Genomic DNA, 14,872 nt, shown 5'->3' with positions numbered 1-14,872 from the left:
AGTTCATGAGTCAGCCTCATAAATGACACTAGGAGATGTGGTACATTCAAAAATAATATTTATAGATGTTTGACCTGTGTGGCTTTAAGGTCTTTAGATAACAGCTTTTTGCCACTGAGGTCACCCTTTTTTTTCCTCCAAATCCAACACATTGGATTTACCAAGACAGGTAGGCCAATCACAGTGGCAAACTCCAGTCTTAGTTTTCTACTTAATAATCTATGGCTTTTCTGCAAATCTGCCAAGGAAGAAAGGTTATATGAGGCATTGTCAGCCATGCTGGCCAGGTAGCAGGAGAGCCTTCAAGGTACAACAAGGCACATGGGTTCTGAAGATACACGAAGGTCACTGGGATAAATGTTTTCCAAGGACTTGTCGTGAGGACAGCTGTGAAAACACCACCAGGACCACAGCTGCATTTAAGGAGCATACAGGTAGCTGCCGATGAATGTTCAGAAATCCTTCATTACCTCAAATGTGGCATGCAATGTTTTAGAAGGACTAATGAGGAACTAGATCAGAACAGATGAACAGAAGCAAGTGATGAAAGCAGTATTTTATTTGGCACTGATAACCTCGCAAACATCATGTAGAAAAATAAAACCAAAACAAGAAAATCCGTCACCAATGATTCAGTTTCTACCAGATGTAAGCTCAAGAGAGACTGTATGAATGGAAAACAATCAATTAAGCATTAGCGAAGGCTAGCATTTTTTTTTTTTTTTTCCCTTTGGCCGTGCCGGCTGTGGGACTTTAGTTTCCCCACCAGGGATTGAACTGGTGCCCTCCGCAGTGAGAGCATGGAGTCCTAACCACTGGACTGCCATGGAATTCCCAGGAATTAATCTTTTGATCACTCATTAGATCAAGAGATGACGGCTTTCAAGTTTTCAAAAATGCATGGCATATTAATTAAGATTAGGCTTGCTTATGTTGAGCGAAAAAATACACACAATCTAAAAGTTGAAAGCTACGCTTTATCCCGGAGAAGGCAATGGCACCCCACTCCAGTACTCTTGCCTGGAAAATCCCATGGATGGAGGAGCCTGATGGGCTGCAGTCCATGGGGTCGCTAAGAGTCGGACATGACTGAGCAACTTCACTTTCACTTTTCACTCTCATGCATTGGAGAAGGAAATGGCAACCCACTCCAGTGTTCTTGCCTGGAGAATCCCAGGGACGGGGGAGCCTGGTGGGCTGCCCTCTATGGGGTCACACAGAGTCGGACACGACTGAAGTGACTTAGCAGCAGCAGCAACGTTTTATCCGGCAGAAATTTTTAGGACTTAAGCTCAGGAGGCAGCATCTAAAGTAACCCTGAGAGTAGTGGGAGTAGTGCTCGAGGAGGTGGGTTGCGGGGAGGAGCCAGATTATAAAGAAGCTTTGCAAAAAAGGGCAGGTGGTCTGAACCTCAAAAGTATTTTTTGTGAGTTAAAGAAAACCAGATATCCCAAGTTAAAGAATTTAGCGCTTTTCTGTGTAGGGAAGTTGCAAAAGTCCAGACTCATGGAAATCATTCCTTTGATATACATCTCAGCTATCTGGGGCCAGTATACTGTTTTTCCTTTCCGACTTCCTCAGGGCTTATCAGAGGTAGTGGCCACAGTCTGATGGCTGCTAGATAGCAGGTATACTCCTCGTCCCTGAGTTCCCTCAGGGCTCACTGGCTCCCATTGGAGGGCTGCAATTGCTGATGACTATGATAACTTTGTTTACTAGTATGGCAGGAAATATTCCCTTTCTCAGCTGTAAGCAATAGAAAGCTCTCTATAACAGTAATGACCAAGATAGAAGTTTGTTTTTCCAGTATAGACAAACAATCTGGAAGTAGGCGGTCTAAAAAAACTATGGCAGCTGCAGGAAGCCCCAGTCTTGCTGCTCAGCCAGTCTTTAAGCCTTTACATCTGCATTGCCACCATCAAGAAGAGTATAAAGAAGTGAATATTCTCTTCCTGTAAGAATCATCCTAGAAATCAGGTGCTTCCAACTGCCTTCTATTCCTGGAACTTAGTCACATACCCATTTACTAGCTGCAAAGGAGGCTGTAATCTTTTATTTGGTGGTCCTGTGCCTACGAGAATCGGGAGTTTTGCCACTAAGAATGGGTCCAACCACCCATTTCATAATAATTCCACAGACTTTATATTAAATAATGAAGTCTGTGAAAACTGCAGCTTTGGAGAGCTCCATGAACCCAGTGAAGAGCACATAGGTCTCCACATCACAGAGCCTTAGATCTCGGAATTTCTTTTTTTTACATTAGTATTTATGTATTTTGGATGGGCTGGGTCTCTGTTGCTGCACATGGGCTTTCTCTCTGTGGTGAGTGGGGCTTCTCATCACGCTGGCTTCTCTTGTTCTGGAGCATGGGCTCCAGGGCACAAGGGCTTTTTAGCTGTCGCACCTGGGCTTAGTTGCCCTGAGGCATGTGGGGTCTTCTTGGACCAGGTATCAAACCCTTGTCCTCTACACTGGCAGGCGGGCTCAACCATGGCACCACCAGAGAAGTCCTTGAATTTCTTTTAGATCTTTGCTCTTTTTTAATTGGACTTATACTTCCAGTTGATGTCCCATCTTAGATGTTCAGAGATAAAGCTATGTGTAATTTTCTAGGAGGAGAAAAAACTGCCCTCTGGAGAATTTTAATATGTTAGGCATTTCTCTCAGGAATATGAAGTGGACACTCTATAAATGATCTATTCACCTGCCCTCCAGGAATGCAGGCAGCTATCTTTTCCCTGGAAACCAATAGCTTTAAAAAGTTGCATGGTAATTATATATTTTTTTCTGATAATATGGTAAAGTTATATATTTATTTTAAGCAACAAAATCCATACTGTTATTCATACTACGTTCCACACACACGTGCTTCTGAATTTTCCCTTTTTATCTCAGTCCTTTGGTAAAGGTGCCAAGTTTTGTCTTTGTTTTCAGCAGAGCTAGTTTTTCCAAGTGCTTCTATGATATTGCTATTCAGTGTTGGGTTATTGTTTCTTTTAATCTATCCTTCATCATTTACTAATGACACAGATTGGGTGATGAAGAGTTGTCAACATGAGCATTTTTCTATATTTATAGGTGTAAGAATTGCACTGATGTAGATTTGTCATCTAACAGCATGAAATGATCCCTCTCTTTCGGCTGCATTTCCTTCCATTATTTACTGTTCCTCCCAACTTCTTATCATCCACTGCTGTTGACTCTCCTCTCTGTCCTTAATTTCCTGAGATGGATTTCCACTTAAGAGACTGAGAAACTATTAGATGGAGAGTTTTCACTAACCACCAGAGCAGGTCTTCTGCAAAGAGACATATCTGCCCACTATGGATTCAAGAAAGACAGAGGCATTTTGTCCTCACCTGACGAACCCAGAGCCTATCAATGTGAAGAGATTAGAAATGCATTTGAATTGAGGGACTCTACAAGCACAGTCTCATTAACACAAAGACAATAGGAGCTAAGAGCCTAAATTTCCCGTGCCCTGAAAATGGAAGTGGTTATACTTCTGCTGCTGCTGCTATGTCACTCCAGTCGTGTCCGACTCCGTGCGACCCCATAGACGGCAGCCCACCAGGCTCCGCCGTCCCTGGTTATACTTCCAAGTCTGATGTAAAACACGACCTCCTATATTTAAGTTGCAATTTTCATAACTTTAATTTTAGTCTGTGAGTTGTTCTAAGGAAAGCCAAAAGCAAAGAAGAAAATAATACTATCTCCATAAAGCATTTTAGCAAGGGTCAGAGAAGTGGACTACCAGATATTTATTTGGAAATTAGCTAGATATTTATTTGGAAATTAGCTAGTTAGCTATGATATATTTTCAAACTATGCATGTATTGGTAGTTTTCTGCTGTAATTGGCAAGGCTACTATATATCTTTATCTTTGCTATATTTAGAATACTGTACAGGAGTATAAGACAGCATTTCTTTTCGTGGTAACATTTTGGAGCTCAACAATATTCACTAGTGTAAAAGTATTTTCTGATCAAACCAATTGCTCTCGTATATACGTTTGTTGGAAGATTACATAATATGTTGAAGATAATGTTATTATGGATTTGTTTCCATTTAATTTGTAATTACTTCCAATGTTTAAAAGAATACAAATGACTTAACTTCTCAAAAGAAAAATATAAAATAATATTACCACACCCTATATACTTTTCACCAATTATTCATCAGTGATAAATTACATGGATTGATTACTGAACTAAGCACTACCAACTAAATTGTTACTGTGCATTGCCAGGTACCTTTTTATTACATTTTTATTGTATAGGATACATAAAGCCAGAGTTGAGTGAGGCCTTATTTCTGGAAAGAGGGTGAGATTTCTGGATGGTAGCTCAAATGCTAAAGAATTTGCCTGCAACGCTGGAGACCCAGGTTCAATCCCTGGGCCAGGAAGATCCCCTGGAGAAGGGCATGGCAATCCACTCCAGTATTCTTGCCTGGAGAATCCCATGGACAGAGGAGCCTGGTGGGCTACCGTCCATGGGGTCACAAAGAATTGGACATGACTGGGCGACAAACACATACAAACACACACTGGCCTCACAGTCCCTTATTTAAAGGCTTTTTTTCTGTTCACGCTGTCTCTCTGGGAAATCTTATCCAATCGTATGGCTTTAAAGACTCCTAGGACTCCTACATTTTTGTCTCTCTCTAGCCTTGATCACTCTCTGTGAACTACTTAGTCACCTGCCTGATCTCCACCTAAATTTCTTTCCTATTTCTTTTTTATTTTGGGGGGGTGTGCTGTACAGCTTGTGAAATTTTAGTTCCCCTACCAGGGATTCAATCCCAGGCCCTGGCAGAGAAAGTGCCAAGTCCTAACCACTAGACCGCCAGGAGTCCCTCCATCTGAATCTCTAACAAGCCCTCTTCAAGCTATCTCAAAATAAATTTTGATTTTCTTCACTAAATCTGCTCTTCCCTATCTTTTTCATCTTCGTAAATTGATACCAACATTCACCCAAATAGTGTGTGTGTGTGTGTGTGTTAGTCGCATGAGATGCAAGAAATGTGGGTTTGATCTCTGGGTGGGGAAGATCCCCTGGAGGAAGGCATGGCGACCCACTTGAGTATTCTTGCCTGGAGAATCCCTTGGACAGAAGAGCCTGGCGGGCTACTGGGCTACTCTGGTGTTGCAAAGAGTCAGACATGACTTAGCGACTAAACAACAAAAACAAAACATTTCCTATAGCCTCCCTCCACACTTAAATAAAATCTAAACTTTATTACCTGGTCTACAAATACTTCCATGATCTGGATGCTGGGGCCCCTGCCTCCTCTGGCTCCCCAGCAGAGTGAATGACAGTCCTTTGGCCTTCCTTCCTTTAACATGCTGTCGTAGGCAGAATAATGGCCCCTGAAGATGACCACACTCTAATCCCCAGAACCTGTGACTATGTTACTGTGATTAAGAATTAAATCAAGATAGGAACATTACCCTGGATTAGCTGGGTGTGCCCAGTGGAATCAGAAGGGTCTCTGTAAGTAAAAGAAGGAAGCAGTGGCGGAATGATTGATCATGAGGAAGACTGGAAGGACCACTGTGGACTCTGAAGATGAAGGGAACCTAAAGCCAAGGAATGCAGGTAACCCTTAGAAACAGAAGAGGAAATACATTCTCTAGAAACCCAGAAAGGAATGCAGACCTGTGGACATATTGATTTTAGCCCAGTGAGAACCATTTTGGACTTCTGAACCCCTAAACTATGAGGTACTAAATTTATGTTGTTTTAAGCCACTGAGTTAACTTGTCACAGCAGCAATAGGAGACTAATACACATGTCGAGATCATTCCCACCTCAGGGCCTTTACAAAGGTTGTTCACCAGTTGCTCCTCCTGCCTGAAGTGTTCATCTCCCAAATACAGGCATTCTGAACATTCACCTGTCATTTGGGTCTGTTTAAACTGCACCCATTCATAAAGGCCTCCCCCGACCACTCAAAGTAGCTTCCTTGTTATTCTCTCTCACTGGTTGGACCTGTTATATTATCATCATGGCACTTATATTACTTTTCTATGTCATTGGAACACACAAGGAAAGCTGAAACCTTGTCTCTTACTTTTCCTTGTAACAACCCGTATCTAGAATAATTCCTAGCACCAAGTAGAAGCTCAAAAAACATTTTTTTTGAATAAATGAATGAGTATTTTTTCCATGCAAAGCAATGGACATATACACTATACCACTGAATCTTTTTAACAGCCTGATGGGACAGGTTTTTATTACCATTTTATTAGACATAAAGTCCATGAGAACAATGTAAGGTGGACTCCTATTGGTATGTTAGTTGCTCAGTGGTGTCCAACTCTTTGCAACCCCCTAGACTGTAGCCTGCCAGGCTCTTCTGTCCATGGAATTCTCTGCAAGAATACTTGAGTGGGTTGCCTTTTCCTTCTCCAGGGGATGACAAATGTCTTTATAGGAGATATACACAACAGCAGCCACCAATGTGAAAATAGATGCAGAGACTGGAGTGCTGTGGCCATAAGCCAAGGAAGCCAAGTAATGCCAACAACCAATAGTGGCTATAAGAGACACGGAAGGATTTTCTTCTCACAAGCTCCAAAGGAAGTGTGGCCTTGGCAACACCCTGATTTGGGACTTCTGGCTTCCATTTTGAGGTATATTTTACAGTATCCATAGGAACCTGATGCAGAATTCACAGTGCTTTGTGTTCTTTCCCTTTAGGTAACCACTACAACTAAAAATCATTTCCAGTGATCAGAGTTCTTGGTGAGAACACAGCATTTTCCTGATTTATTTATTGGGGTGCATAAGCGAAGGAGTTGACATTCCTGCAGGGTCTATGGGTAGGAAGTCCATTCATGAAACTAGCAATGTCACTGTTTATCAGAAAACACTTAAAGGGAGAAATGGGGAGGGAAAGAATCTTGCACGTGGGGCAATGGAAGGCAGGACCCGCCCTCCCCCGCCCCAACTCGGTCGCTCACCACTTTTTCCTTGCCGAACCTGACCCTCTTCCCACAGTTGCCCTGATGATGGTTGGGCACGGTCTGGGGTCTAGCAAAAGCGTGCACTCTTCAGAGAAGCCAGCTCAGACGCCCACTCTGACCCTCGTCAGCTTGGTTGAGAGGCAGGGAGAGAGCTCGAGATCCGGTCTCCGGTAGCGGGGCTGAACCTCCAAAGTCCCCACTCCCGGGCCGGTAGTGGCGAAGGGGGTTGGGGCTGAGGGCCCTTCCGGGGGCGACCGACCTGGGGCTCTGGCAAGCCCTCCCGGACGCGTCGGTCCTCTGTCTGTGGGCATCTGCTCGGTGCCCAATCCTCAACCCATTTCTCGAGGCTAAAGCTTCCCCCCTGCGGGGACGCAGCTTTCCCCAGGCGGCTGACGAGCTCGGCTAACTCCTGAAGCGCCGAGAGCTCGGAGACAGAGCGCGGCCTCCCCTTCCCCCAGCGTACACGTCAACGCCGGCGTCCAGGAAGCGTCGTAATGTCTCGAAGAGGCTCGCCACCAATAACCCTGCAGCCCGCCGCTCCAGCTGCCGACGGAGAAATCCCTGACTCAAGAGCACCCTGACCCTTCCCGCAGGTTCAAGGCGAATCAAAAGAGAATCTTTCCGCAGATGTACTCCGAGAGGGCGGGTTGCTGTGCCTACAGGGCGGGTTTGTTGGAACCCTTGATAGAACAAGTAGGCTGTGGCTCCTCACGTCACTCCCCGTCCCTGTCATTTTTAAGGTTCCTCAGGTCTCGACTGCGGCGAGTTTGTCAGCCCTACCAGGCAGCCAGCTTTCCTTCCCTAATCGCCAGCGCCGGCCGTTTTCGCCCAAATGTTCGCTTTTGAGCGTTTGCGCTTGGGAGGCGCGGCTAGAGCCGCGGTTTCGTGTGTGCTTCTATTAGGGGCCGTACGGTAGAGATGGCGGCGCTCAGTGAGACTTTCCTGTCACTGGATACTACTACTCCCAGCCCTCCTCGAAGCCGCCGGAGCAACCCCCTGGTCTTTAATTTACAAGTAGCAATTTGACTTGCTCTGCTGCATGTCAGGTGGGAGCTTGGAAAGTGTGGAGAAGCCCCGGGGATTAAGCGACCGTAGCTTAAAAAGAAAAAAAGCCAAGCAAATAAACAAAACCCACCCACCCTAACAAACATGAGGCTGCTGGAGAGAATGAGGAAAGAATGGTTCATGATTGGAATAGTACTGGCGATCGCGGGAGCAAAGCTGGAGCCGTCCATAGGGATGAATGGGGGTAAGTGCTCCACCTCTGCATGCTCCGCCGCGGTTCCCACTTCAGAACTAATTTTCGAGTCTTGGACAGGAGAGGGAGACAGGAATTGGGGAGTGTCTGCCTCTCTTAGGGGCACTGACCAGCCCTTGGTGTCTTTTGGCCTTTTAGCTGATTTTTCAATTTGTCAGCCCCAGAGAGGATTTATAACTAGGAAGGAGGCAAGGGAATTTGAACGCAGGTTGCCTTTGCCGCGGACTAAGGATTGAGAATCCTTAGTGTCAAGCAGTGAGGTTACCGAGAATGAAACTTATCCCTCCTGCCTTCAAAGTAGCATCCTATCCCAAGGGACGCTAGGTTGCCTGGAGTTCCTTATCTATCGGAGTGAACACCATTACCTTGTCCATTTTCGACACTCCCCTCCCCCACGTTAAAAAAGGAAAGGCGGGCCGGCGGCGGGGGGAGAAAAAGGGATCCTCTTTCCTCTTCCAACTCAGGTTTGGTGGCCCACATGTTGGAGAGTGGTGTTTTCCTGCCGTTCTGCCGCTCCACAAACTCCCAAGCCGACTGACACGTTGCACTCACTGCTTCCGTGTACGGCCGGCACAGTTGCTACACTTAGCAGTTTCACAGATACGGGCTGTGTTAGACCCTGTGTGCTGTGTATTTTGGCAAGGAAATGTAGGCGGGCTTAAAAATCACACCCAGATCTCTGAATAGTGGAATCCTTGTCCTGTGTGGATGGGCATTGGTGGAAATGACTGGAAATAGCATTAGCCTTTCCTGTCCCACCACACCTCCTCCCACCCTTAGACAAGCATGTCTCACTTTTCATAAATGTTCATTGAATTTCTTTAGTTCATTGTCTGCTTGACTTCGTTTGGCAGTTTTCATGCTTATTGACAGCATGCTTATTTCATTGCTTATTTCATGCTTATTTACACACCAGCCACACAGGGACAGATAAGGACGGAAGTGAGCACACAATGTTCATGCCAGAGTGAACAGTCAGGAGGCTATTTGAAGTTATTTGTACCTTTTTGTTCAAACATGATGAAAGTGAATGAAATGCTCTCTCAGGGGAACAGCGGTTCCTTCTACCCTCTGCCCTCAATACCTCCATTTAGAGATAGCTTCAGAAAACATTTAAAAATAATTTTTTCAACAAAGACAGTAGAGATTAAAACTTTTTCTTTTATGTTCTTTCCTTTTCTGTTCAACGTAGTCCACAATGTGGAGGATGTATAGCTGTGAGAGTAAAGCTGTTGGGCTGGTTATCCTGCTGAAGATACCAGTTTCTCCTTTGACATAGTTTCTCTGTGAGCTTTCGGGAAATTTGTGAAGGCTAGTATTCAGGTTCTGTCCAATCAGTTCCCTTGTCCCTGAAGCTTGCTGGGTATGAAGAGTGTTAGAGAGTATCTTTGTGGTGATCTCGGGTGTACGTTTCACTTGCAGAGTCTGTAGCTTACAGTGTTAGGTCTCTGATTTGCTGAGTGTTAAGGTGATGTTACAGGTAATGTATGATCCTCCACGTTGAGATCTGCAGAGACTAGGTTTGGTCAAATTCCTTTTTCTCTTACGTTCCTGGGCTGCTCAGTGGGATGGAGGGTTGTGGACTGCTGAATCCTATTCCCAGGGCTTCCCCCCAGTGACAGGTGTGAGATGCATTCTTGCTTGTTCCCTCAGATTCTACTTAGTGAAGTTTTGGGGGTTATTGTATGTTAGAAATATTGTTTCCCATTTTCACTAGTCCCTATGCCATTAATCTAGAGTTTGTTTAATTATAAAAGAGGAGACTATTAAGAGCTGAGAGGGAACTTTAAATCCTTTTAAGCCAACATGTTTCTTTTACAGCTGAAGGTATTGAGACCTGAGGTCAGGTGACTCACCATAGGTCAAATTAGCTAGCTCAGGGGAGAGGAAGGACTGGGAACCGGGACTTCCGTTATATCATACCAGTTGCAACATCCATGCATTCTTGGCAATAAATCCATTCTTGGCAATAAATCATTAAAAATGAATAACCATTATAAAGAAAGGCTCTCTGTAATAAAGACGTTTTCCATACTCTGATTTTTATAGCCCAAAAGAAGCTGAGCAGATTCAGCTAATATTAGACAACTGTGTACTCATGTGATTTTTTTTTTTTTTTTTGAGAGAGATATCCAAGTGTAAAAGTTACTGTTTCTAAAAAAAAAAAGTTAAATGTTTGGGATTTGTTATACAGACCCTCAGGATAAGTTCTTGTATCAAGTATCTTCAATTGACCTTCCCACCTGTAAATCTTCTTCAATAAAAACAAACTTCCGAATAGTACCAAACAACACTTTGACTCCATTAGTTAAAACAACAAAAATTTAGGACCCAGGAGAGGAATGGTGGCTGAAAGTGTTCTGGCCTCTTGTGCTGTACAGAATGATCTAAAGCATCTCTTTTTGCTTGTCCCTCGTAGTCAGAAGTTTCATTTTTGGGTCTGTACACTGGAATTCATATACAGTTTGAATGCACTCACATTGACTGAGAAATTTTCAGTTGAACAGTTTTCTGTTCTCTTCAGCAGGAAGTTGTGATTGTTTTCAACTTGTTAAGAGGGTCTCCTCATCTTTGCCTGGATCACTACCTTAATGACCTCACTCTGTTTTGAAGTGTAGGACTTCTACACTTAAAGTATCACATCTTTGCTGTGACCTCCCTTTAAAAGCAATCTGTATAACCAATGGGTGAGTTATATATGGCTGGAAATTTACAGAGGTGTGAACGCTAAAGTGAGAGAAGTTGAATGACTTTCCACAATGGAAAAAGTGGAACAGATACCAGCGTAGATCATTTAATTCTTACTTTTCTGTTCTTTTTACTCAGTTACATTTCATGTTTAAATATATTAAAAAGTTAAACGTGAAGAGCCAGGAGAGATGTGAATGTGCGATTTTCAGGTGTAGATATTCTGTTGCATTTCAACCCAGGGGCACCCTGAGCTCTACCCATCTTGGAGTTTACCAGAGTTCAACACTGTACTATTCATTCTAGGAAAGAAAGGCTTCTTTGGAAGTATAGAGTAAGCTTCTTATTTCTACTTGCATCTATAACTGAAATTATTGCTATTAATAAGACATACCTTCTAAAAAGGAAATTGCTTCATTTTTCCTTTAAGAAAACATAACCAGAAACATGCTCCTGCATAAACTTAAGAACATTAGCATGAACACCTTAGATGAAGTTTAGGAATGAAATTTACTTGATGATAGTAGGTTTTATGAAATAATAGTTTGTTGCATTCTTAAGCATTCCAAATAATTTTCTATCTTCCCACCCCCATTCTCATATTTATAAAATATGAGTTTGAAGTCCCAAAGTTGCTCTGTTTTTATGGTTAGTTTTTCTTTTGATGTTGCCATCCCATCCCATTTTCACTGATAAACCTCTTTTTTTTTGCTTTCGTTTAAGGAAAAGTTCTAATTTACATTTCTCCTTTGCTCTTTATAGCCATCGCAAGATCTGAACCTGGTTATATTCATGACTTGGAAGATATAATCATGACCTTGGAGAGAGGCCAAATATCATTCCACAGCATAGTTTCAACTCTCACCTCTGTGTAAATATTTATCAGCTTTTAATTTCAGCCCTGCCAGCTTCTAGTTCCTCCTTCACACAGTGGACGATCCATTAGCAGCTGTCTCAAAGGGGCTTTAGGTTTCTCCAAATTAGAATTGATTCCTCCTTCCCCTTTAAATGGTACATTGTCAGTGGACCTGGAATAGCCTCACCAGGTTCTTCCATGGATTAGAGTTATTTAGATCTGCATCTAATAAAAAAAACCAGTACACATTGTTTTTAGGATTTAAAACATTCAAAGTGAAGCATCATTCCACTGAATTGTGCCCATTGGTTAATAGTTATGATGTTTGTCTATATATGTGTATGTGTCTGGAGTGTGGGAAGAGTTAGCTTTTTAAAAGATTCAGTTGTTGGCTAACTAAAGTAAGCTTTAGCTGCCCAAAAGAAACATGCAGTCCAAGTCATTTCATGTACTTGCTATGGAGATGCGTCTTTGGATATGTTGCCTAGCTATCGCTTGCAAATATACTGTTAACTCTGTGTATGTGTTTTAGTTACTCAGTCGTGTGACTCTTTGCGACTCCATGGACTGTAGCCCACCAGGCTCCTCTGTCTATGGAATTCTCCAGGCAAGAATACTGGAGTGGGTTGCCATTCCCTTCTCCAGGGATCTTTCTGACCTAGGGATCAAACCTGGATCTCCCACATTGCAGGCAGATTCTTTACTGTCTGAGCTACCAGAGAAGCCCATACTGGTAACTCTAACCCATCATATACAGAAAATCAGGGTCACCACTGTGGATAGAAGCACAGTTGAGAAGAATAGATCTCAAAAAACACTTGGGATTGAAGGAAAAGAAAAATGCTATGAGTTTTTTTAAAAAGCAAACAAACAGGATATTAAAAATTCCTGGAAGGCATTTACTTCCAAAGTGAACCCGATTCCTGGACTTTCAAATCTGCTCCTGAATCACCTTTCCTCAGCTTTGATGAAATATTATTCCAAAGTGTGAGTGGCTGAGATAGATTCACTCACAAGTATGTTGGAAAAAAAAATGTACTTCTTTTTTGAAACTCTTTCACTGCATTGAAGTGTAACACCTCTATACCAGCCTTCTCCCTTTGCTCCTTTTTTCTCAGATCATAGCAAAATGATCTGTGTGAATGCCAGGTATCTAAAATAATGTATCACAGTGTTGAAGGAGATCTTTGTTTCTTTTTTTCACTGATGTACTGCTGCTGCTGCTGCTGCTAAGTCACTTCAGTCGTGTCCAACTCTGTGCAACCCCATAGATGGCAGCCCACCAGGCTCCCCCGTCTCTGGGACTCTCCAGGCAAGAACACTGGAGTGTGTTGCCATTTCCTTCTCCAATGCATGAAAGTGAAACGTGAAAGTGAAGTCGCTCAGTCGTGTCCGACTCTTCGCAACCCCATGGACTGCAGCCTACCAGGCTCCTCTGTCCATGGGATTTTCCAGGCAAGAGTACTGGAGTGGGGTGCCATTGCCTTCTCTGAAAATGTAGCATTGTAGTAGCATAAAAAAGGTTTGTGGACTGAACTTCCTTGGTGGTCCGGTGGCTAAGACTCCGAGCTCCCAGTGCAGGGAGCCTGGATTCCATTTCTGATCAGGGAACTGAGACCCACGTGCTGCAACTAAGACCTGGGGCAGCCAAACAAATAAATAAATATTTTTGTAAAATGTTGTTGACTGACTGAGTGGTGATTCTTCCTGAGCTTGGGCTTTTTCATTGAGCAGTACGTATAGGAATGGTGGAGAGTGGCAGGCAGCGGAGGAAGCACGATTTTGGTCCTGTTGTTTGGCTCTGCAGGAGTGTATTCATTCCCTAACGCTGCCACGACCAATTTCCTCAGACTGGGTGGCAAAAACAACAGAAATTTTTTTTTTTTCCCAGAATTCAGACATCAAAATGTGATCATGGCTGTCTGCCCACCGAATGCTCTAGGGAGGAGCTCTTCCTTGCTTCTCCTGGCTTGTGGTTACCAGATGTCCTTGGTTCCTTGCCTCAGTCTTCACAAGGCCATCTTCCCTCTGTTTGTGACCATATCCAGAGTTGCCTCCACTTACCAGAATACCAGTCACTGGATTACAGCTCCCCCCAATCCAATTAGACCACTTATTAATAACCTGATTACATCTGCAAAGACCCAATTTCCAAATTAGCTTCATAGGTTCTAGTAGACATGCATTTTGGAGGGATACTATTCAACCTCCTGCAAGAGGGCTGTATAAAATGTCAAATATGAGGTGATCTCAGATTTTAAAATGTTGGTCTGTGCTAGGGTTTCTCAACCCTGGCACTATTGATGTTTAAAAAAATTTTTGCTAATATTTATTTGGATTTATTTAATTAGTTTTCAATATAAGAAATAATGAAGTACAGATACATTTGAACTCCCCTTTTTTTTATTGGAGTATACTTGCTTTGGAATGTTGTGTTAGTTTCTACTGTTATTGACATTTTTGGATATGATAATTCTGATACGTTTGATTTTGGATATGATAATTCATATCATTGGATATGATCATTCTAAAAAATATTCTCCGGGATGTTTAGGAGAATTCCTGGTCTCTACTAGATGTCAGTAATGCACCCTACCCCCTGAGTTATAACAACCCCAAAAAATGTTTTAGAACATTGCCAAACGTCCATGGGTGACAAAATTTCCACAGCTGGAGAACCACTGTTATATGGGGATAAAATGGCACTTTCTCAGAATTGCAGCGTTGTCCTTTGGTTAGTGAATTAGGTCTTCAAGTCAATTGTGTCTGCTGTTGTTTGTTGTGTAGTCGCTATGTCACGACCAGCTCTTTTGCAACCCCGTGGACTGTAGCTTGCTGGGCTCCTCTATCCATGGGATTTCCAGGTAGGAATACTGGAGTCAGTTGCCATTTCCTTCTCCAGGGTATCTTCTTGACCTAAGGATCGAACTTGTGTCTCCTGCTTTGGCAGCTGGATTCTTTACCACTGAGCCACCAGGGAAGCCCCCGATTGTGTATAAGCTACATCAATCAATAAATATTAGAGTCGTCCCTGTTATACCCATAGTATTAGCACCTCTAGGGTGGTGCCACTTTGTCTCTAGAGAAGATTTTCCAGAG

At 43.1% G+C, this 14,872-nt stretch overlaps 1 protein-coding gene across 1 annotated transcript in view; it reads left to right on the top strand.

Annotated features, from left to right (window-relative positions):
- Positions 1–6,953: 6,953 nt before the first annotated feature.
- The window catches only part of SLC10A7 (solute carrier family 10 member 7), a 322,736-nt gene continuing 314,817 nt past the window's right edge, over positions 6,954–14,872 (top strand). Inside the window, exon 1 of the mRNA XM_027567465.1 lies at positions 6,954–8,220. Within this exon, the coding sequence (XP_027423266.1) occupies positions 8,121–8,220 (100 nt within the window). The 5' untranslated portion in view covers positions 6,954–8,120. The remainder of the gene's footprint in view (positions 8,221–14,872) is intronic.

Source organism: Bos indicus x Bos taurus, chromosome 17 (assembly GCF_003369695.1).
Source record: "Bos indicus x Bos taurus breed Angus x Brahman F1 hybrid chromosome 17, Bos_hybrid_MaternalHap_v2.0, whole genome shotgun sequence".
Classification (NCBI taxonomy): domain Eukaryota; kingdom Metazoa; phylum Chordata; class Mammalia; order Artiodactyla; family Bovidae; genus Bos; species Bos indicus x Bos taurus.
This window is presented reverse-complemented; position numbering and strand designations above follow the sequence as displayed.